The following is a 22,968-nucleotide window of genomic DNA, read 5'->3' on the forward strand; positions in this document are numbered from 1 at the left end:
TCACCCTCGGCACACGGTGGCTGCTCAGCAGTTAACCGGACCGGGACTGGTTTTGTGGTACTGAGTGGGGCATTATGTCTGAGGTGGGGCTCGTTCAGAAGCCGTCTCTGAGTGGCTTGCGTCAGTGAGCAGGGCTTTCGGGATGCGGATGACCTCTGTATCGGAAGGGGAGCAGAGGTACCGAGCAGAAAAGTTCACTGCAGGTGAGGTGATTTTTTTCTGGTTTAGTGCTCCCTATTAGTTTGTTGTGCTTTTTATCAATGAAAATCCAGGTTCTCTAGTTCCCCTTTCCTCTTGATAACAGCTTAGTGGGATCATTCCAGATAGAATGGAGCAGACAGCTCCTGGAATCTGGGTCTAAAATTTTGGTGTTTTCTAAAATTAGCAAATGCAAACAAGTCTGTTTTAAAGGAGCCCGAGCAAGTGCTGTTCCTGAGCTGCTGTTCCTCAGCTGGTTTCTCTGGGCTTCTCAGGGTTAACTGCCCAGAGCTCATGGAGCCCCTCCCTCTCCTTCCCCAGCATTTCTCATTAGACAAGAGTTCCATAGCAACAGTGAGCTCACCCAAGCCTGAGTATTTCATTGATTATCTTTTTCCTCCTTCCCTTTTTTTAATCTCTTCTCTTCCTATTTCACCACAATTTTGAGAGCCAACTGTTTTTATAAAACCCCATTTATGTAGCTTTCCAATCCCTAAACAGAGGAAGGTAGAAAATCTGCTCTTCCCTGTACAATTTCATGTGTCACCATGTATTTAAAAGGCGATTCTGGATTCGGAGGGTGGATGACCATGCCCGCAGTAGCTGATGTTCTCAGATATTCTTGCATTGTTTGCTGGTCTTCTAGGGAAAAGAACAACGTGGAACAGGATCTCAAGGAGAAGGAAGAACATATCAGGCAGAGGACCAGTGAGGTCCAGGTAAGTGTGAGGGCCGGGGTGGAGGAGGGGGGGGGGGGCTCCCCAGAGGGCGGCTTCCCGCTGAGGGATCAGCCTTCTGTGTAGCTGGTGACTTGGGATGGGGAGCATCTGACTATAACATAACACACCAGTTCCTCTTTTGCTCCCTATTTGGGGGTCCGGGTTCTGGTCTGGAAGGTGGTGTTGGTGCTGAAAAACGGGTCTCGGGCTTTGCTCCTTCCGCCTCTAGTCTAAGCTCTCCAGTCATGTCCGGAGGGTTGGCAGGTAGATCATTCCAGGGAGGCTTTGTCCTGTGTGGTGCAAACATTGCCACCTGCGTACAATGGAGCAGAGTGATGGAGGCGCAGAGCAATCATGTTCCTCCTTCTCGGAGAGAAATTGATGGGCGGGAGATCATGTGCTCCCTCACCCTGCCCCCCAGCATGTATTTTCAAAGGCTACAGCTTCTCCAACTAAATCCATCATGGAAGAAAAGGCTCAGGAATCATCATATAGAACCTTTGAAAATTGGCTGAGTCAGCCGGGGTGCCTCCAATTTGTGTTTCTCTTATATCCGAGAAGGGGGAGGGTTTTCAGTAAGCATGTGAGGGGACCGTATGTGTATCTGTCTGTTCATCCATATTTGCTCCTTCTGGCCATGTAGAGAGACATCTCAGGCTTGGAGGTGGTGGGGTATTTACTGCATTTGGCAATGGGAAGAGGCACCCCTCCTTTTGGGGGGCTCCTGCTTTGAAAAGGGCAGATGGGATCTTACTCATGGACAGAGTAGATGGGCAGCAAGTGTCTGGCTGTTTGTCTCTTCGCTCTCTGCTCTCCTTTCAGACCCCATCCATTCTGGCCTTTCTGTAGCTTGGTTCCCCTATGGGATTCACAGTTTAGATGAGGGAGAACTCGAATTGTTTCAAGTCATTGTGTGGGTGTTTATGTAGGACATTCCCCAGAGGCCGTGGCCTGAATGTGCTGCTGAGGGGGGTAGGAATGAGTTTTCTGGGATCCTCAGGGTTAGGGAGAAGAAAGGGCTTCTGGCTGGCTGGAGAGGTCATTGACAGCTTTGACCAGCACCCAAAGGTGATGCAGAAATCAAGATTATCGTTAGCATCTTCACTGGCTCAGAGAAAACCCCAGTGATGTATTTGTGGGGAGTTTTTGAGCCCCTTAAGACACAGAGAAAAGTCGCCGGCATGTATGAGGGAGCAGTCATTTTTCAACATGCAGAGAAGCTCTCAGGAAGGGAAGAAGGTTGAGAAATCCCTTTTGTGAAATGGAAGGAATCAATCTTTGCTGATCTCGTCCCATCCATTTCTAAATTTAGACAATCACTGCAGCAAAATGCATCCAAAGGTGGTTCCCGCCTGTTCTTCCCCCTCCCCATTTGACTAGAGCAATGAGTATCTATTTGATAAAGACACATTTGTCCAGGGTCACAATAGGGGGGCATAAAGAGGCTCTCGGGGGCTGGTTTTCTTGTTGTTATAAAAGTGGTGAATGTTTATTTGGGTTTTTTTAAACCTTGACTAGAAATTTCTCACCTGCTTGACCAGCAGCCCTCCAGGTGCGCATGTTTTCAGCTTTCTTATCCCTGTGTGATTGATGGAGGAAGTCGAGATGCCCCCCCTGGGAGCTTGGTGCCTCAGTGGCTTGTACCTGGCTCCCTGGCAAACTGGGCAGCAGTGGTACAGAAAGAATCACCAGCACAAGGGCAGCAGAGGAGGGTGAAGGGCTTAGCTTCAGTACATAAAGCCCAGCCTGGGCCTGGGCCAATCTCTGTGGTGAGCTGGCACCAGGGGAGGGTCATGTGGCCGCCCTGTGTCACCTGCGTGCCTCCTTTCCCCTCCGCCTTCTGACCAGACGGAATGCCCAGATGCTCCCCGAGGGCAGGGCTGGCCGGGGGCCTCCCTCAGACCTCTGGACAAGCTCGTCTCCCCGGCTTCACAAGCCACAGGGATGCTGGGCTTCCCTGCTGCAGCTGGGTCTCGGACTGCATCTGGCAGCATGGCCGTGGCCGGGCTCGAAGGCGAGCCCCTTCCCCTCGGCTGCTGGTGGGCAGGTGGGCGCCCTTTCCCCACTGTGATGCGCCCACTACTTCAAGCGCGCAGCATGTGGGAAGGAGAGGCTGGGCCTTGGTGGACATTCCTGGAGCATCCACAGCCAGGGTCACCCTTGTGGCCCTCGCACCCCTGCCTGTAGCAGGCCGAGGAGGCGGCTGAGTGCTTTCCTGAAGCCACACCTGGCAGCCCCAGGGAGGGAGGGAGGCTGCTGGGATGCGGTGGAGAGGGCCGGCCTCAGTTTTGTCATCTGTAGCAGGGGTGGGAGTAGCTGCTCTCTGGTGCATCTTGAGGCTGCCTCGGAGCCCGGCCGCCTGCTCTGCAATAACACTCACTGCTCACTCTTGACTCACTGTCTTCCCTAAACTTCCTCCCTCCCACCCATCCTTGTTTTCTCCAACCAGTAGTCGGACAGACCTGGGTTCAAGCCCCAACTGGGGCACAAGGGCTGTACATGCTTTTGGAACCCGAGCTGAGGATCAGCCCCCATCCTGGGGGACCGCCCACCATGGCCAACCCCATGCCGTCTGGCCCCCAGAGGTCCTGCCCATGCTCTCCCAGTAACTTTCTGAGGAAACTTGGGGTCCCAGAAGCTGCCTGGAGGGCGGCGTCAGGCCCCATTGTCCTTTATGATCTGGCTGGGAGGGATCTGCAGGCTTCTCCCGCCATGCCTTGGGGCCATCCCTTGCCAGGCCCATTTTTGCTTGTTTCCTGCCCACCCTGGAGGGCAGTCTTAATTTCAGGTTCCTGGGCATCGAGCCTGACTCTACCTCTGTCACTTCTGCTTAATGCCCCCATTCTTTCTCTCCAACACTAATCCCTCTTCACCACAACCACCCCTCGGCTCCTTGAAGAAAGAGGGCCCAGCATTTGGTTGAGGTTGCGCTCCCCTCAGTGGCCTTTCTCTGGACCGGCTTTCCTGGGGGGCTTACCCTCCTGGCGGCCCCTGTAGCAGCCACTGGGCTGTGTGCTTGGCCTGTCCACACTTGGGGATTCGTGTAGCCATCTTTTTTCATAGTCACACCTTCCCCTCTTTTTGGGGGGTCTTCTTCCTTGTCTGGCGTAGGACCTTGAGTGAGCGAGCGCTACAGACGGTGGTTAGAGTCCTGTTGAAAGAGGGGAGAAAGCTCTGGGGCTGCAAGAAGGCCTGGAGTCACCGGGCCAAGTCAGTCTGAGGCCATCCTGTGGGATCTTAAATAAGGCCCTTTATCTCTTGGGGTCACATTCTCCATTCTCAAATTCAGTTAGCCCAGTCATGGATTCCGAGATCTGTGGGTTGTTCTAAGAATTTGATAGCTATGTTTCAGCATAATTTGTTTCCTTTGTAATCCTGTTATTTTATGTTTTAAAAACCATGATTCTGAGGAGGGCTAGCCATGCTCACCATCCTGAATGCCCAAAGGGTCCAGGCCATTGTCTTAATACATCTAAGCAACCACACTTTGGGGGAGTCCCCAAAGGGCCAGGTTCTTACCCCTTAATTCAAGTAAGATGAATATTTCTGTATAATTTTTTAAATATTGAAACATTTATTTTATTTTTATGACCGTTTTTTTATTTTCAAAATACATGTATACAGTTTTCAACATTCACTCTCGCAAAACCTTGTGTTCCAAAATTTTCTCCTTCCCTTCCCCCTACACCCTCCCTTAGGCAGCAAGTAATTCAATATAGGTTGAACATGTACACTTTTCTCTATACATATTTTTTCCTCAAATTATCATGCTGCACCAAAAAATAATCAGATCAAAAAGAAATAAAATGAGAAAAAAAATCCAAGCAAACAGCAACAAAAAAGGTAAAAATACTATGTTGTGATTCATTTAGTCTCCATAGTCCTTTCTCTGGGTGCAGATGGTTTTGTCCATCCCAAGTCTATTGAAATTGCCTTGAAACAGTCTTATTGTTGAAAAGAGCCACTTCTGTCAGAATTGATCATTGTATAATCTTTCTGTTGCCGTGTTCTCCTGGTTTTGCTCACTTCCCTCAGCATCAGTTCCTGTCAGTCTCTCCAGGCCTCTCTGAAATCATCCTGCTGATCGTTTCTTATAGAAAAATCATATTCATTGGAAGACAAGGTTTCACAAGGGTGAATGCTAAAAACTATGCATATGTTTCAAAAATAAAAAAGCTTGAAAAAAAATAGGAAATGCCAAAAATGTGGCATTAGAAGGGGGAAGGGGCCCTAAAGAATATTTTTTATTCTAACCTTAAATATCAAGTAAAATGAATGTTTTTGCAGGAGATTGTATGTGAATTTCTTATGTATATTTTGCTTTTCCTTTTAAGCATATAGTAAATTCAACATGTAACTTTAAAAAACAGAACAATAATATTCCCTAACATTCATATAGCATAACTTATTCATCCATTCCCCAAGTGAGGGAACTCAGTTTCCAGTTCCTTGCCACTAGAAAAAGGTCCGCTAAAAACCTTTTTGCACAGGTGGGTCAAGTATTGAGACATTTAAATCAGTTTTCTTCTAGAGAAAGAAGAGAAATTGGCTTCCATCTGCCATCACCCTCCTCCCACGCCTGGGAAAGGCAAGGCCCCATGCTCAGCCCCCTTTCTGGGGTGCTTCAGGATGAGAGCACCAGCAGCTTTTCAGACTGGTTTGGTAGAAAGGAAAGAATGGGTGCTAGGTATGGATTCAAAGGTCGAGTCCCAACTCCTTCCCTTAACCTAAGGCTGCAACCATGGGCAGGTCAGTGAGTCAGCAAGCGTTTAATTAGGGCTCACTGCGGGCCAGGCACGTGCAAACTGCTGGGAACAACAACAGCACAGATAGAAACATGACCGGGCCTTCTGTGGGAGAGACAGCGTGGGGAGAAGTGGGCCCTGGTCATCCAGGGGCCAGGAGAGAACAGGCCTGGAGCAGGAGGGGGATCACAGTGAGCATGAAGGTAAGCCGCCAGGCAGCCGCTGGTGGGAGGTGGGCCCTGGGTCAGCTGGCCTGAAGGGTGCAGGGCAGGGGCCGGGCTGCCGTACTATGTGGCCCCAGTAGGGATGTTGAAGCTTTAGGGACGTAGCCTCACTTCCATTTTGAGAAGGGTCAGCGGTAACTTTCCCTGCAGCCCCCTTTGGGCCTGTTGAATTCTCAGAGGCCCTCCCGCCTGAATGTGGCAGGTGTTCAGCCTTCTCCGGATGGGAGACTCGTTTCCTTTTACAAATCCCCAATAGCAGAAAGAATTCTGCCCTGCCCCCGCCCCACTCTCTGCAGGTCCGTGGGACCATTTTTATTGGCTGCTTTTGCATCGTGGCAGGGCCAGCATCAGTTGTTTTCACCCTAGTCATTGTCATTCTTTTGTGGGGGATGTCACGGACGGCCAAGCTGGGGGTTGAGCTGGAAGAACTAGAACAGGACAGGCCGGAGGCCTACAGCCTTCCCTCCGGAAGGATGCACTTGTCAGCCCTGACAATTAGGAACAAGGGGGGTGATGGTCCATGCTGGTGGTTGCTAAGGTGACTTGCCCCACACAGATAGATCTGGGGAAGGAAATGTACGCATCTGCTCTCTCTGCTTCACGTCAAGATCAGAGAATTTGTCCCAGAATAAGGAGGATTAAAAATAATCAGAGGATGTCATTATGTAGATGTTGCTTTACAAGTTTCTTTGCCATGTGGTTGGGCTTCTGAATAATTTTGGAAGCAACTTGAATCTTTTCCTGTTAGCACATGTATTCTAGCTTCTCTCAACAGATTTTGGTTTTCTTTGGCTCCCCAATTTCCCTGCATTCAGTAGGTGAAAATCTCATGGGCTCAGAGTCATGTTAATTAAATTTGATTGGGGGGGGGGGGGGTGTGTGTGTGTGAGAATTCTCTCACTCTCAGAAAAAAGGACTTAAGAAGCGCTGATTGTCATAAACTTTCATATGACACCCCCCTCTTCCCCCCAGTCATCAGATCCACTTTCAGCTTTCTTAGATAATTAGGTTTTTCTTCCTTCTCCTTGTTCCCGTGAAGTCCCGTGACAGTCACTGAGATGCTTCTCACTGCAGATGCAGCTGCTAGATCACAGAGGAACACACATAAGTGTAATGAGTCTCTAATCTCGGGAGGGAGAGGGAGCTGTGGAGAAGTGACCCCGTTAGTCAGGGGCCCATCTGAACTCGTGCCCTTAGTCCATGGACAAGGGATTCTGGGGGTGGGGAGACCATTGTCCACACAGGTTAATGCATGAGCTGGACCAGCTGTCTTCCACACACACAAAACCACCATTTCAGTTTGTGTGGGAAAGCGCAGCACCTGTTTATTTCTTAAGAAGATTAGATGACTTGTATACTTATTGTGTATCTAATTTAACATCTACTGGTCATCCTGCCATCTAGGGGAGGGGGTGGAGGGGTAAGAGGTGAAAAATTGGAACAAGAGGTTTGACAATTGTTAATGCTGTAAAGTTACCCATGTATATATCCTGTAAATAAAAGGCTATTAAATAAAAAAAATTAAAAAAAAAAAAAGATTAGATGACTTTTCCAGGTTTTTGCTGATTATTCTTACACTTTCAAGCTTTAAGTATATTAGAACTTTTCTTTCCCTGTGTGAAGGCAACAGTCACATCTGACATTTAGAAAACAGTGTGTGTGTACATGCTTTGTATAGAAATACAGATATCTTTTGTCTTCACTTCTCCAGTATTTCTCAGTGTATCTTCCTTCCCAGAGAACTGTCCTTTTTATTTTTAAAAAATATTTCTCTTTGCCGCCAATTACATTTAAGAACAAGTTTTGAATGACAAATTCTATCCCTTTCTCCCTTCCTTCCCCATTCCCAGACATGGCGGGCAATCTAATGTAAGTTGTCCATGTGCAATCGTGTAAAACATTTCCATTTTTGTCATTTTGTGCACGAAGATTCGAACAATAACACATAAGAAAGTGAAAAATAATATGCTTCAGTCTGTATTCACACTATCAGTTCTTTCTCTGGAAGCAGATAGGCTTTTGAGGTTATCGTGGATCACTGAAGTGGTGAGAATAACTAAGCCATTCCTGGTTGATCTGTACTGTGTCCAGCGTTCTGGTTCTGCTCACTTCTTGTCTTTGCAGATTTCTGAAACTTTTCTGCTCGTCACTCTTAGGGCACAGTAATATTCCATTCCATCCATGTACCGGCCATTCCCCAATTGGCGGGCGTCCCCTTGATTTCCAGTTCTTTGCCATAACAAAAAGAGCTGCTACAAATAGTTTTGTATAAGAAGGGTCTTTTTACTTTCATCCCTTTTAACAAAGAGGAAAAAGAGAAGGGATAAAAGAATTCTCTCTGTAACCAGCACGTTGAAAAAGTTTGATCTTGTATAGACTCTCATTCTATAGAGCAGGAGAGAAGTGCCTTCCCATCAGTAGTTAGCACGTAGTTACTGATCGCCTTGTATGAGTCAGGTGTGTGCTCGTGCTGAGGTCATCGGGAGAAAGAAGGGAGCCTTTGGGAAGGGCTGGGCACTTGATAGGGACACAAAGAAAGGCAATGCAGGGCTGCCCTCACAGACTGAGTATGTATAAGAAAGTACCCGTAGCAGGAGGTTCTAGCTAGTGTTGGAACTGGAAGGGCCGGCCTCCTGCCAGAGGGAGACCAGAGCCAGGTTCAAGCACCATCATTTAGTGTAGTTGCTCTTCTCTTTACATGGCCAGTGTCATAGCTTCTACCGCTTACCTCTGTCTGCTTCCTTCACTTTGCACCAGTTTGTAGAAATCTTCCCCTGCTTCTCAGTGTTCTTGATGTCTCTTATTTCTTATGGTGCAGTACTCCTACAGCACAGTTTGTAGCCATCCCCCTGGACAAGTCACTAAACCTGTCTGCCTCAGTCTCCCCATCTGTCAGATGAGCTGGAGAGGGAAATGGCAAACTACTCCAGTGTCTCTGCCACGAAAAACCCCAGATGGGGTCATGCAAAATCGGACGGGACTAAAGTGACCAAAGAGCAGCAGCAGTTGTTGTGCAGCTCACCATTTCACTCTGGAAAGCAGTTGTTTCTCTGTTTGACTTTGTTATGAGGCCATTTTAAAATTTTACTTTGTGTCATGGGCCCATGGGATCATTGCTCCACAGCCGGCCCAACAAACACAATTTGGGGGCCGTTTCTGGCCTTTCTCCCTGTTTCTGTGCAGTAGCGAGCTATGAATGGTTTTTACATTTCTAAATATCATGACACTTTATTTTAAAACACAAGGACCATTCTTAGCTTGATGGCTTTCCCAGAAATGGCCAAATTTGACCCATGAGGGTATTTTGCTGACCCTCTCTTCCCCTCCCCCCGCTCCAGACTCATCTGCCCCTTCCATAGATGAGGAAGATGAGACCCAGGGGATGCCATGACTTGCCCGAGGGATAGTGGAGCAGAGGCAGGGTTTGCAGCCAGATTGACTGACACTAACACTTGGTAATGGGCAGCTGGGTGGCATAGTAGGTAGAGCCCCGGGCCTGGGCCTGAGTTCGAATGCAGCTTCAGACACGTTGTAGCTGGGTGTCCCCAACAGTTTTGCTGGGAGCATTTCTAAAGAACTTAGCATAGGCCTGGCATGTCATAGGTGCCCAGTTAATGCCTGTGTCCCTCGTTCCTCTCTGCTGGTACGTTTGCAGTGTCCGGGAAGTAGGGAAATGGAGGGAGGCCTCTGTGGATGGCCCTCACCTTGTAAGCTTGTGAAGGGCATGGACCAGAGTCCTAGTGGGGGACCTGTCACATCCTCAGTGAGGCGGCTGCCAGGATTGCGCCCACAAAAGCTTAAGGCAGTGCTGGAGACTGCCCGAGGTTGCGCCAGACCTTGTCACCTTTGCACCGTCTCCTCCCTCCTTTAAGAAGAGGGAGAGATTCATCCCCAGGGCATGGCACATAGTAGGTGCTTTATATAAATTCGCTGCTGGGAACCCATGTTCCAGAGGTGCTTATTACTTGACACCATCAGTTCTGGATTGTTTGAATTGAGATGAGATGAGATTTTTATTTCCTTGTTAAGTACGTTGTGGTTCAGGCCAGAGAAGTGAGCAGAGAAAGGGGGCGCTTTCAGGAGACACCTTGAAGATGGTGTGAGGCTACATTCGTGGTGCAGGGGATGGCACCGGGCTCTGTGAGGCGGGGAGACCAAATGGGCTGCGGAGCCTCGAACGTCGCCTCGGGTGGGGGGGATTTCACAGCCTGCAGCGGTTTTGGAGTGGTTAGTGAACTTGGTGCCCACTGATGGCCCCTTGATGGTGCTTCACTGATGGGAGGTCTGGCCCCCAGGAGGCCGTGGGGATGCCTCCTCCCTGCTGTGGGCTGGGAGCAGCGGCCCTCTGGTTGGGGCGCCCCTTCTGCCAAAGGGGGCAAGATGCCATGTGCGCCTTTGCTTTAGGACCTTCAAGATGAAGTCAAGAGGGAGAGCTCCACCCTGCAGAAGCTGCAGGCCCAGAAGCAGGAAGTGCAGGAGATCCTGAACGGGCTGGATGAGCAGAAGGCCACGTTGGAAGAGCAGCTGAACGACGTCAGGCAGCAGTGTGCCCAGGAGGCCCGCCTGGTGAGTGCGGCGCGCCCGGTGCCAGGCCTCCCTCGTGCCCTCCGGGAGCCGGGGTGCGGCTGCAGCAGGGCCGGGCTCCAGGGCAGGGGGTCTGCAGGGACAGGGCCTCTGCCCTGCTTGCCACCCCCTCCCCAGCCTGGGCCCGCGGACGGGACCACACTTGGGTGCCTGAGAGACAGCTGGGGGTACAGGGAGGAGAGCGCCGGGAGGCCCTGGGGCAGAGCCAGCTTGGGTCATGTCCCCACTATCACTGGGCGAGCTGGCCTTTGTAAAGGACCCAGTAAATCATCTCTCCCTTCTTTCTTTGCCTCCTCCCTTCTCTCCTTCCTTCCTCCCCTTTCCCCAACGTCCAGATTTCCTCTCTGAAAGCTGAATTAACCAGCCAGGAATCCCAGATCTCCACCTATGAGGAGGAGCTGGCCAGCGCCCGGGAGGAGCTGAGCCGCCTGCAGCGGGAGACGGCCGAGCTGGAGGAGAGCGTGGAGGCAGGCAAGGCCCAGCTGGGGCCCCTGCAGCAGCACCTGCACGAGTCCCAGCAGGAAGTCACCTCGGTAAGGCTGGGCAGGGTCTGCCCCCTCGGGGCCCACTCAGGGACCAGGCCCAAGCCTCAGTCTGCCAGCGGGCCCAGAACTGTGACGGGTCCCTCCAGGTGGGGTCAGCCTCTTTGAGAAGGGCCGGGGCCGGGTGGGGAAGGGGGCCCTGGCTTGTGGGAGGCTGGAGGCCTTGGAGTTGGGGGGGGCGGGGAAGAGAGCAAGAGGCAGGTGACCAGGCCGAGTGGGGTCCTGCTCTGGCTCACGTCCTGCCCCGGCCTCCATCTGCATGTGGACCTGGGCAGCTGGGACTGACGGATGGGGACACAAACAGTGTGGGGATCTTGGGGCACTGTCCCCCAGAGCAGGGGGCACCCCCATTCTGGGCCCTGGCCTTCTGCCCTGCCTGCCAGGCAGCCTGAGAGTCTCAGTCCCGCGAGTCCTGCAGCAGGAGTGCTGTTACACTCCCTGGCACCTGAGGATGCCGTGTGGGGGCCCTGTGGGGGCACGGCCTGGGCCCAGGTCTCCCCACACGGCCTCCCCGTGGGGCCCGGTGCCTTGTGGCAGCAGGAATAAGGTGGGCAGAAATCCTGCATGTCCAGGAGTGCCCATCTCCCCTGTCTGGGAGCCATACTCGTCCTGAGGGGTCGTCATCGGTGCCTCAAGTGTCAGTGGGGCGGGCTCTGAGGGGGCCTGCCCTGGGCCGCCTGGCCGTTGACGGCCGTTTGTCCAGTTATCGGATGATTCCCAGCTGGCAGACCAGCTAATCACAGAACGGGAGGCATCAAGGACAAAAATAGCTTCATTGGGCTGGCGCTCAGATGGACTCCAACCAGGACAAGTGTAAAGTCTGTACACAAGCTAGGAAGAGGAGTTTCATGAAGGCTTTGAGGGGAGATGGCGAGGCTCGCCAGCGTTTTGTCCAAAAAGATCTTGGGTTTTTAATGGGCCACAAGCTCAGGGTGCCAGCAGGGTCGTGTGACTCTTTGTGGTCGCTCACCCAGAACGTCCCCGTTCACTGACGATGTAGTAGCCCCACAGAGAGCAGTCACAGCAGTAATGGGAAAGGAAGGCCGGAGGTTGGTGCTCCTGCAGCTCAGATGGTCGGTGCTCCAGCAAGCACTTACCCAGGACCAAACTCGCTTAGTGGCGCACATTTATTAAGCGCCTGAGTTTGTCAGGCCTTGTGCCGGGTGACACGAGGGCGATCCTCCCTGCCCCGGAGGAGCTTACCGGCAAGTGAGGGCGGCCACATGGGGAGGGAGCGGTACCTTCAGAACGTGACAGAATGGGACGAGGCAGAGGAGGGGAACTGGAGAAGTCTCAGGTCGAAGGTAGGACCCGAAGCTTGGAGGAAAGGGGAGGCCCTGGAAGGCTGGCCTCAGGGTCCCTGGCCTCCCACAGGAACACAGGAAGGCTTGGGGTTGGCTTCTCCAAGGAGCATCTCCCAGGAGCCGTCTGGGGGCCCACGAGATTCCAGGCTAGCAGGGGAATTTAGAGGTCTGGCCAGCCCCTTCTCGGTCTGAGGCCGGGGAACCAAGGCCCAGGAAGGAGAAGTCGTGTCCCGCGGTCCCGCAACTGCTGCCCCTCGGAGGAGAGACTCAAAGCCATGTTGAGTGGGCACCAAGCTACCTGTGGAGAGTGGGGGGCCCAGAGTGGAGGCTGCCCCAGGCCGGACCCTCAGTGCCCCTGCCCGGGAACGTCCCTGGTTAGAGCAGAGCCGGCCATTGGCAGCTTTCTCCATTGTCGGTGGCCCACCTTTGTTTTTCTTGCTCCTTTGCTGCCATCTTTGCCACCTCAGTCAAGAATCTGGGAATCTTCAAGCCCGGCCCGTCCGAAGGGCTTGCGTGGCTATGAGGGGCCACTCTCCCTTCTCTTGATGACCCAGTTCCTCCCTTCCTGTGCTCCAGATGCAGGTCAGACTGACCGAGATGAAGGAGCTGGACGACGTTGGCGGCCAGGAGGGGTGGTCCAGGAGCCCCCACAGTAGCCTGGTCAATGGCGCTTCGGAGTACTGCAGCCTCAGCAACAGCAGCAGTGAGACGGCCAACCTGCACGAGCACTCAGACACGGCGAGCGCCCCGGAAGCTGAGTCTGGAGCCCACGAGTCCCCGGTGAGGAAGCGCCAAGCCCCGGGGCTCATTTCTGGTCTGGGGCCTGCGTGGATGCCGAGGCCGGCTTAGTGCCAGGAGAAGAATCCCCTCTCAGCTAGAAAAGGCCCTCCCGCAGTCCTGGGCTCCCTGTGAGACACCTGGGGAGGGAGGGTCACAGTACAATGGTCTCTCTCCCATCGCCCTTTTCGTCTTCATCCTCTCCCATCACCCCCCTTGTTTTCATCCTGTACCGTTGCTCTCCTCATCTTCATCCTCTCCCATCTTCCTTGCCCTCATTTTCCCCATCACCATTCTCATTTTCATTTTCTCATCTTCTTCCTCATCTCCATCCTCTCCCATTCTCTTCCTCATCTTCATTCTCTCCCATCCTCTTCTTTATCCTCATCTTCCCCATCACCTTCCTCATCTTCATCACTCACTCTTGCATCTTCAGAGCATCTTATCCAAAGTCCTGTCTAGTCTTTGCCACCTGGGAGGGAGGCCATGCAAACACCTGCACCCCATTTGGCAGGAGAGCCTTGCCCGCTCTGAGCCCATGGCTCCCTGTGGCCATTCCTCTCGTGTCCCCACTCTGGGAGCTCACGGCGCCAGCCCAGGGCAGCAGCCCCTCAGGAGTATGGATGTCAGGGACCCAGCAGTTGGCAGAGACCCTCCCAGGCATGTGTTAGCCTGAACAGGAGGAGGGCAGTGCCCTCATAGCCAGCTCTGCCTATTGCTGGAATTACCCTCCGGCAAGCGGCTGTGGAAGTGGTGGTCAGGGAGGCTCTGTCCAGCCCCCGCCGGAGCGCAGGACGGAGAACTAACATTTCCATGGAGGAGAGCTATCAGCAGCTTCTCCAAGGCCAGAGGACTGCCAACACGCTGGGGGTGGAGCCAAGCCCCACAGGGGTCTTATCTGCCCGCCACAGCCCTTTGTCTCACAGATTAGGACGCAGAGACTGCTGGACCATAGTGAGGCCTGTTGGGTCAGCGAAAGCAGGGACATGAGCTCCTGCTCTTTCCCCACTTCAGACTCCACGGTCACTTTTGGCTCTTGTTTAGGTCAGAAGCAGTCCTGAAGTTCCTCCCTCTGAGGTAGCTGATGAGAAGGAAGGGATGGCTCCGGCAGTGCCTGAAAAGGTGAGTGTGAGTCTCTCATGTCCTCAGGGAAAGCAAGATTCTGGGTGAATCTTGGATTGAATCTAGATGAACCCTGGATAGGCTCTTGGCTCTTTGCTTGGCCTGCCCTGGAAAGTGAGGGGACCCAGCACAGTCCCTTGGGTGGCAGTCCCAGAGCCCTAAGAGTGCCCAGTGAGACCCCTTGGGCATTGGCCCCACAACCCTGTGAGTGCCCAGTGAGGTCCTGCAGGCCCGTCTGGCCAAAGGCCTGTGATGCTGCCCCCAAACTGCGGCCTCAGCCTCGAGGTTGGAGAGGTCCTTCACCTCCTTAGACCTACGTGGGTCTCCCCTGTGCTGCTTGTGTTTTTAATGAGTTTCATTCCCATCAGAATATGTTTGCTTTCCTTTCAAATACTTTTGAATATTTTCTAGGAAGATTTCTTTAGTTTAGACTCGAGCTCCCTGTCTGACAGTGCTGTGGAACCGACTCTGGATTTCTTCCAATCAGACCCTTTCGTTGGGCGTAAGTAGCTTTTTGTTCTATTGGTTGAGGTCCCGGCAAAAGTTAACTCCTTCACCTGGGGGGCAGCGGGGTGGTGAGGGGAGAGCCGTCGGTGCAGTCATGCAAACCTGATTTCTCCTGCACACTTGGGTATTGGCAGTACTGAGGCACAAAGCCCCGGGGCACAGGAGGACTGGGAGTATGTAGGGGCCTAGACTGCAGACCCTGATCTGGCTGGCACACAGGACTCCTCATCCCTGGAGGTCTGCCTGCAAAGGCTGCCGTGGGTGGGGCTCACCTGGGGGTGCCCTTGGGCTTGTGCCCCTTCATCCCCCTAAAGCCCTTTCTCCTCCTTTCTACAGAGATCAGTACTCTGGGGGGGCTTCCCAAGAAAGGGAGGGTTCAGGGGCAGCACAGACAGTATTTTAAGGAGCTGCCTTTTTATTTTTGTCTCTAGGGGATCCTTTCAAGGATGATCCTTTTGGGAAAATAGGTCAGTATATGTTTACCTCCATCACCTTGTGTCAGTCTCTAGTTTAACCTGGGTTATGGGGTGAAGTGTGTGTGTGAGTGTGTGTGTGAGTGTGAGTGTGTGTGGAGGGTGTATGAGGGCATGTGTGTGAGTGTGTGTGTATTAGGGGCAGGGGTTCCTTGCTGGGGGATGGCTCCTCTTGCTCGCTGTTTTAAAACCGGCCCAGAGCTCCTCTGCCCTTTCCTTTCGGCACACATAGGCGGCTTCCAGTCAGATTCCCTAATTTAATAGCTACTCTTTTCTCAAAAATGACGTTCATCACTTAGCATTTCGGCTGGGATGGCAGTTCCATAGCGGGGTTAAACTGAGGGAGCTGCATCAGAGGGACTTTCAGAAGTCGCCCCTTACCTGTGCCATAATAGCACATAGATCAGGACACCTCAGCAGTGATTAGCCAACATAGACGTGCAAAGTGAGACCAAAAGGATGAGAATCTGGGTAGGAAAATGTCAGTGAGGCCCCCGGAGAAAAACTGTGGTTTTTATTTTCTTGTTTTTTCTTGTTTTTCATTTTCAACTATTCTTATAGATATTTCTTTTTTTTTCCCCCTGAGGCAGTTGGGGTTAAGTGACTTGCCCAGGGTCACACAGCCAGGAAGTGTTTAGTGTCTGAGGTCAAATTTAGACTCGGGTTCTCCTGACTTCAGGGCTGGTGCTATATCTACTGCGCCATCTAGCTGCCCCTAGATTTTATTTCTAGTAATTTTAATTAACTTCTTAAAAATAAGTATGAATTGCTAGGATTGTAGATTAACAGAGGGCTAGTATCAACAGATCATTTTGTCTACTCATTTGTTTTTTCTTCTTCTTTTTTAAAATTACAATAGTATTTTATTTTTCTATTGACATATAAAGATAGTTTTCAGCATTCATTTTTGTAAAATTTTAAGTTCCAAATTTTTTTTCCTGACTCTTTCCCCTTCCTCTCAAGACAGTAAGCAATCTGATCCACATTAAACAGACAATCCTTTTAAATATATTTCCGTATTTGTCATACTATGCAAGAAAAAAATCATAACAAAAGGGAAAATCACAAGAAAAGAAAGCAATGCATTTTGTTTTTCTTCCCAGGTTATTTTTACCTTCTTTCTAAATTCGATTTTTCTTGTGCAACAAGAGAACTGTATAAATATGTCTACATATATTGGATTTAACGAATACTTTGACATGTTTAACATGTATGAGACTACCTGCCATCTAGGGGAAGGAAGGGAAAATTTAGACAGAAGTGTTTGCAAGGGTCAGTGTTGAAAAATAACCCACGCATTTGTTCTGTCAATAAAATAACTGACAGAATAATAATAATAAATATTATTTTAAAATAAATAATCATAAATAAAAATATTTATTTTTTATTAATAAATAATAAAATTTATTTTATTTATAAATACTAAAAAGAAAAGAAAAAAGCAAACAAAAAATAGTAAGCTTTGATCTACATTCAGTGGGAGAAAATTGTATTTGTCTGATCTTAACCAAATAATTTGTATTAGAATAATGAATTTCTCTTGGCATAACAATTGTGTGGATCTTGGAGGGGTGGGGGCAGATCACTTTAAAAACTCTCATTGACTTAATAAGCCTTAAAGTCTCAGAGCTGGAAAGGAGAGTCAGTGTCTCATAGGAGAGAGGTCAGCTCCAGCCAGCCCATGTGATCTTATGAAGTTCAGGCCTGAGCCCAGAGAAGGGACCCAAAAAAGCTCTTGCCCTTCCGCCAGCCTCAGGAGTGAGCTCTTTAGCTCGCATTGTGCTGCTGTCGGAATTAGCCACTTGTTGGGATCAACCGATGAGCAGGTTGGAAGAACACGAGCTCTGCTCAGCCGTTTGCCTTTGACCGTTGCCATCATTTTTTTTAAAACAAACCAAAAACTTTCCCAAATGGTGGCGGTCTCTGGGGAGCAGAGCTCCTATCGCCATTCCCCTAAAGTCTGCCTGAAGATTCTCCTGTTTCAGACGGGCTCCCTGATGTCAACTGGGCGGTTGTCTCATTGCACAGCCACCCTGCTGACACTGTGTCCTCTGTTTGATTTCCCTAGATCCCTTCGGAGGTGACCCCTTCAAAGGGTCAGACCCATTTGCAGCCGATTGTTTCTTCAAGCCCTCAGTCACTGATCTTTTTGCTTCCTCGGACATGGACCCCTTCTTGGCAACCAGCAGCAGCAGCGACCCCTCGGTAAATGGGAGGCGAGGGACGGAGTGACAGATTGTGTGCATCTCCCAGGGCTCCCCCAAACTATTGAAGTAGTCTGCGTATCCCTCCAGGCAGACCTGCAGTTCCCCATTGGGAACAGCCTTCAGAGCACAGGTCTGGATCAGACAAGAAAAGCTGCTCGTCACTTTATTGTCAGGCCTTGTGGTTGGACCACATGCTCAGTGGCTCTAGCTGAAGTTGGGCAGTTTCTCCAGAATCCAGTGCGCTGTGAAGGAGATGTGGGTAGCCAGCCTGCTCTAGGTATCTGGCACAAAAGCCGCCCTGAGAGAGGGCCCCGGCTCCCCTCAAAGCAGCTCCCGGGGGATCAGGCGTTGCTAGGTGGGCCACTTCTCCCCAGCTCAGGCTTTGGCAGGGCTTGCCACTCTAGGTCAGTTGCCTGATGTCAGTTTTAAAAGGACCAGTTTGGCCAGTTCCGGGGAGAGCCCCAGAGGTTCTGTGGGTCGAGGCTTTCTCTGCCCTTGTATCTCACTGAGGGGGGAAGGAACTACCCCCTTGGGGAAGGAGACCCCATATTAAAGAGGGAAGCCAGTGCCCTTCTAAGTCTGGCTGATGTGGTGCCACAGGAGATCCCCATCCTACAGGATGTCCCCATGGCTGCTCATCAAGGGCTTTCTCCTTGGAGAGCTGACATTGGAGCTGGGCTTAAAGCCAGCTATGACCCATGTTTGATCAGTTTGGTAGGGGCAGAGGAAGAGAGAGTTGTTGGGGCTGATTGGTTGTTTTCATTCAGGGCTCTTCCTCCAAAGTCCTTTTTTAAAAGTTACAGCCCAGTATAATTATTTCTTCCATATTGCCTTAAGCTGGGTAGAGGGGCGGGGGGGCACTAGGATGTTTATTTAGATTTGGGGAAGTTTGGATCTGCCATCCTTAGCAAGGCAACAGCGAAAGGCTTTTCATGTTGTAAAAGTGCCTCTTAGATTGTCATGTTCCATTCTGGGTACCATGTTTTCAGTGGGACATTGGCAAGCAAGATCACCTTCAGAGGAGAGGGAGCTAGGAGTGAGGCTGGGAAATGCCCTGTGGGGAAGAATCGGCAGAATTGGGGTTTGAAGGGCTGTCTAGTGGAAGGGGGCCTTCTCTGTTAGCCCTGAGCTAAAGGTGGGTAGAAGGTATGGGGAAGCGGATTTGGGCTCATTTCATGTGGAACATTTTCGATTGGTCAGACTTGTCTGTAATTGGAATGGGATTTCTTATAAAATGTTTAAACAGAGGCTGCTTCCAGTTCAGTTGGACCAAGGGAAATCCAAGATGTGCCTGTGGGGATTGTCCCGGGGCAGGATTTAATGGAGAGACGCAGATGGGAAATGCTTAGATGAAGTGAATTTTTACCCCCAGTCACTTTTTACTCCTGGGAAACTGAGTCTTGTCACAGGAAGGGAACTTTCAGCCTCCAACTGAAGTAGCCTCCATGGCTCCCCCCTTGTAAACAGAGAGAGGAGGATCAAAAGAGCTCAGCCCTGCCTGGGGCTCCTGTGAAAAAAGAGTGTTCTAGACATCTCTGCTAAAGCAGCCCCTCTATGATGCAGTGCTCTTGAGTGGGAGGAGATGCTAGATCCTCATCTTGCCATCTTCCAAGCCTTTTCCTGGACTTTTGTGACTCCTCCCAACATCGGGGGCCTCTGAGATCTTGTTGTGTATGGTGGTTAATGATGGTGACCCCTTCCTTCTCCCCTGCTCATGTATACTGGCCGTGCCCTTTGAGTCTTGAGAAGGTCTGTATACGAGCAGAAGTTCACCCTCCCTGCAGTCAGCTTGGGCCTAGCTGAACCACATTTATCTGGTGGTCCCACTTCTGTCCTGTGGGCCACAAAGTACAGAATGTTTGCTCTCCCACACAACAGCCTGTGGGATACAGGAAGACAGCAGGTCCCTGGATTAAACACCCCCTGCTCCACTCCTGGGGTCCAGTGTCTGCTCCGTAGTCCTTTTCTGAGTATCCCTGGAGGAACCTGGAGGCCACAGCTCAAGCCTTGGACTGAAGCCACACCTTGGCAGCTAGTGGAAGTGACAACTGCCCGGTGGGCCTTCTGGAGGGGCTCCAGTCTGTGCTTTGTTGGATATGCCTTCAGTGGAGGTCTCAGTCCTCCCTGTTCCGGGTCCATACACACTTGGGCTTCTGAAGCCCTCTCTGTTCGGCCTGCCCAGCTGGCAAGAAATCCTGCAGCGTCCTGAGAAAGGGTCTGCCAGGAAATGGCCTTCTAGTGGATGGCTCTGTTGCTTCCTGGTACTTTTTGGCTGTTCCTGAATACTTCCATTTCATGAGACAGCAACACCATTTCTGGGGGGAAATCGAGGCAAGGGATGTGATTAAAAAATGTATTGGAAACGTCTGTTTAGCTCAGATGGGGTCATACCTGTGGCTGTCAGGTAGTCAGAAAGCTATGGCCCTAGGTCTGCAGGTCAGGAAAGTAGCAGCCGTTGCTGGTAACTTACCCCAACCTCAGGCACTTAATAAATGCATATCGATGGACTGATCAACGGATCCCCTCCCCATTACTCCTTACTTCAAGCCCGAGCTGTTGAGACAGCAGTTCTACTGCTGACTGAGAGCAGCAGTCGCGGCCTCTGTGCTCGGAGGAGGGAAAGCTTGGCAAGGCCTCAGGATGGCAAATGAGTTTATCTCCCATTTGTGTTCTGTGTATGTGGTTCTGAGGAGACTCTCAGTGGGCTCTTCCCTGAGATGCCGCGAGTTCTTGGATATATCCTGGCCCTACCTGGAAGGGGTGTTATTGACTCTGGTAGATGCCTCAGCTGGATCTGCGCTAGGGAATAGGGAACCTGTCAGAGGTTGGGGGAACCTGGCAGTCGGAGGTCAGGGGAGCCTAGCGGTCAGAGGTTGGGGGAACCTGGTGGTCAGAGGTCAGGGGACCCTGACACAGGTCAGGTTACATCTTTGAAAAGTTTTCTCTCTCAATCAAGATTTTCTGTCACTTTATCAGATAGAGACTCTGAAGGACAACGACCCTTTTGCCCCTGGTGGAACAGTTGTTGCTGCAGCAAGTGATCCAGGTAAAAAAACAAATAAATCAAAAACAGATTGTTTTATATCCTGAACTTACTTCTTTATATGCTGAACTTCTATTATGAATCTTAAAAACAAAAATCAGCCTTTCGGGGGGTTTTCCCCCTACTCATAAGCATGGATTCTAATGTTCACTGACAACTTCAGGAGGTTGTATGTTTTGGGGGCCCCCCTGAAATCATTTGCATGTTTTATCATGCCACAGTGTACGTGTGCAGTGGTCTGACTCCAAGGAAAATGGAACTGATAGCTGCCTTTTTTATAGTATCTGCAAGCATGGAGCCCTGGGTTAGGGGCTGAGGGATTCGAGTAAGGATGGATAAGACCCCATCTTTACCTGCCAGAGCGAGCTGCTGTATGTTGGGAGAGGTTTTTGTAATTCACATTTATGTAGTATTTTAAGATTTACAAAATTTACAAAATGACAAGATTTGAAAAAAAAAAAAATCACAACCTTGTAAATCAAGCTAGATAGTTATTACATAGTTGTGTGTTGTTTTTTAAAAACCATAACATACACCTGTGTTCTTCCAGTTCAATGAGAAAAGTGATCAGACAGGTTATATAACTTGCCAGTGGTCACACAGTGTAATGTTCCGAGTTTGGGACCAGCCTTCATTTTAGTTGAATAATCACCAGGAGAATAGCCAGGTGATCAAGTCCAAATCCTTTATTATCTCCTTGCCTGAGCCCGGGCTAGCTTGGTCTCAGTGGAGGAAATGCAGGAGGATAGGCCAGCCACCACGGTGGTGTGAGATGGAGCGAGTCTGTCTGGCTGAGTTCGTCCCAGCTTATATACTCTATTCTAATTACATTATCATAGGTGTGAATCTTGTGGGACTATATTAAGTACTAAGTACATGTACTGAACTAGAGAACTATTCATCGCCTCGCTAAATAAACATTGTCTTCTCAATTCCACTGAGTTAGCAGCTTGTAAGAATCCTTTTTTCAAGTACAGAGTCTGGCCCATAACAACACAGCTGGAGTTCAAATCCAGATATTATGACAGTATAAACCCTAAAATATGTATCTGTGAGGGTAAGAAGAGGTAGGAAGAATGGGCAGAGTGTTTCTTCTTAGCGAGACGAGGCAATTTGGATAACTTTATTTGATAGTATTTAAATTGGGTATTAAAAAGTTGGTGGATGAGTCAGCATGGTTATTAAAGTAGTCAATGTGGAAGAGAAAAAAGCTGGAGTGACATTGGGCAGGATTCCTCATTTAAATGAAAGAGATGTTTAAAGAGGAGGAGGAGAGGGGTGGACAGCTGACGCTTCCCAGTTGGTCCTTTGCAGTTTTGATAGTCCATGTTCATGGGATCAGAGATTGAGAGCTGAAAAAGATCATAGGATCCACTGAGTAACCCCTCTCATTGCCACAGTTGCCACGCCACCTCCATTTTATATGTTCACTCACCCTCTCCTCACCTTCTTCCTTGCCACTGTAAAAGCTTATAATTTATACCATTCCGTTTCTTCCAGCCCTTAATTTCATTTTTTAAAGCATTTTTATTACCCCTTCATCTTCAACTCATACCTGGACCCTGTGTCTGTATGCTCCTTCTAACTGCCGTAATAATGAGAAAGTTCCGATGAGGTACAAGTCTCATCCTCCCATGTGGGAATGTAAACAGATAAACCTCATTAAGTCCCTTAAAATATCATTTTCCTGGTGACCTCCTTGTGCTTCTCCCGAGTCCTGTATTTAAAAATCAAACTTCCCATTCAGTTCTGGTCTTTCATCATGAATGCTTGAAAATCCTCTATTTCATTGGTCTATGTCTTCTCCTGAGGGATCATCCTCGTTTCACTGGGCAGGTGATTCTTGGTTGTAATCCTAGCTCCGCTGATCTGGGGAATATTATATTCCAAGCTCTCTGATCCTGTAAAGTAGAAGCTGCTAAATCTTGTTATGCTGACTGTGGCTTTACTGTAATTAAACTGTTTCTTTCTGGATGCTTGCAACATTTTCTCCTTGACCTGGGAGTTCCAGAATTTGGCTATAATATTCCTGGAAGTTTTTGTTTTGGGATCCCTTTCAGGAGATGATTGGTGGGTTCTTTCCATTTCCGTTTTATCCTCTGATTCTAGAACATCAGCACAGTTTTCCTTGATAATCTCTTGAAAAATGATGTCCAGGCCCTTTTTTTTGATCCTGGTTTTCAGATAGATCAGGAATTTAAAATTCTCCCCTGGATCTATTTTCCCGCTCAGTTATTGTTCCAATCTCTGTTTTAGAGATGAGAAAACTAAGGCATGGGGAGGATAAGGGATTCACACAGATAGGGAGTTCTGGGGTAGGATTTGAACCCAGGTTTTCCAGAAGACTCCCACCAACGGGGATTTGAGTGTTGTTTATAAGTGCTAATGCTGCCTGTGAGCTGTTCAAGCAGAACTGCTGAGAGACTCAGACGTTCTAAGCACACAGAAAGACTGCCAAAGCAGACAAACGGGGCCGACTTCTGGGGGCGAGCACGTGGCAAGGAGGCGCCTTGGCTGCCCCAG

The 22,968-nt window shown here is 50.1% G+C and overlaps 1 protein-coding gene across 3 annotated transcripts in view; it reads left to right on the plus strand.

The window, feature by feature from the left end:
- EPS15 (epidermal growth factor receptor pathway substrate 15) overlaps positions 1-22,968 on the plus strand; it is a 118,707-nt gene that overhangs the window by 87,165 nt on the left and 8,574 nt on the right. For all 3 annotated transcript variants that reach the window (XM_031969136.1, XM_031969137.1, XM_031969138.1), the window contains 9 exons: positions 845-917; positions 10,291-10,452; positions 10,806-11,003; positions 12,893-13,096; positions 14,138-14,215; positions 14,627-14,717; positions 15,154-15,189; positions 17,264-17,400; positions 20,379-20,448. In XM_031969136.1, the coding sequence (XP_031824996.1) occupies positions 845-917; positions 10,291-10,452; positions 10,806-11,003; positions 12,893-13,096; positions 14,138-14,215; positions 14,627-14,717; positions 15,154-15,189; positions 17,264-17,400; positions 20,379-20,448 (1,049 nt within the window). The remainder of the gene's footprint in view (positions 1-844; positions 918-10,290; positions 10,453-10,805; positions 11,004-12,892; positions 13,097-14,137; positions 14,216-14,626; positions 14,718-15,153; positions 15,190-17,263; positions 17,401-20,378; positions 20,449-22,968) is intronic.

This window comes from Sarcophilus harrisii, chromosome 4 (genome assembly GCF_902635505.1).
Source record: "Sarcophilus harrisii chromosome 4, mSarHar1.11, whole genome shotgun sequence".
In the NCBI taxonomy this organism is placed as follows: domain Eukaryota; kingdom Metazoa; phylum Chordata; class Mammalia; order Dasyuromorphia; family Dasyuridae; genus Sarcophilus; species Sarcophilus harrisii.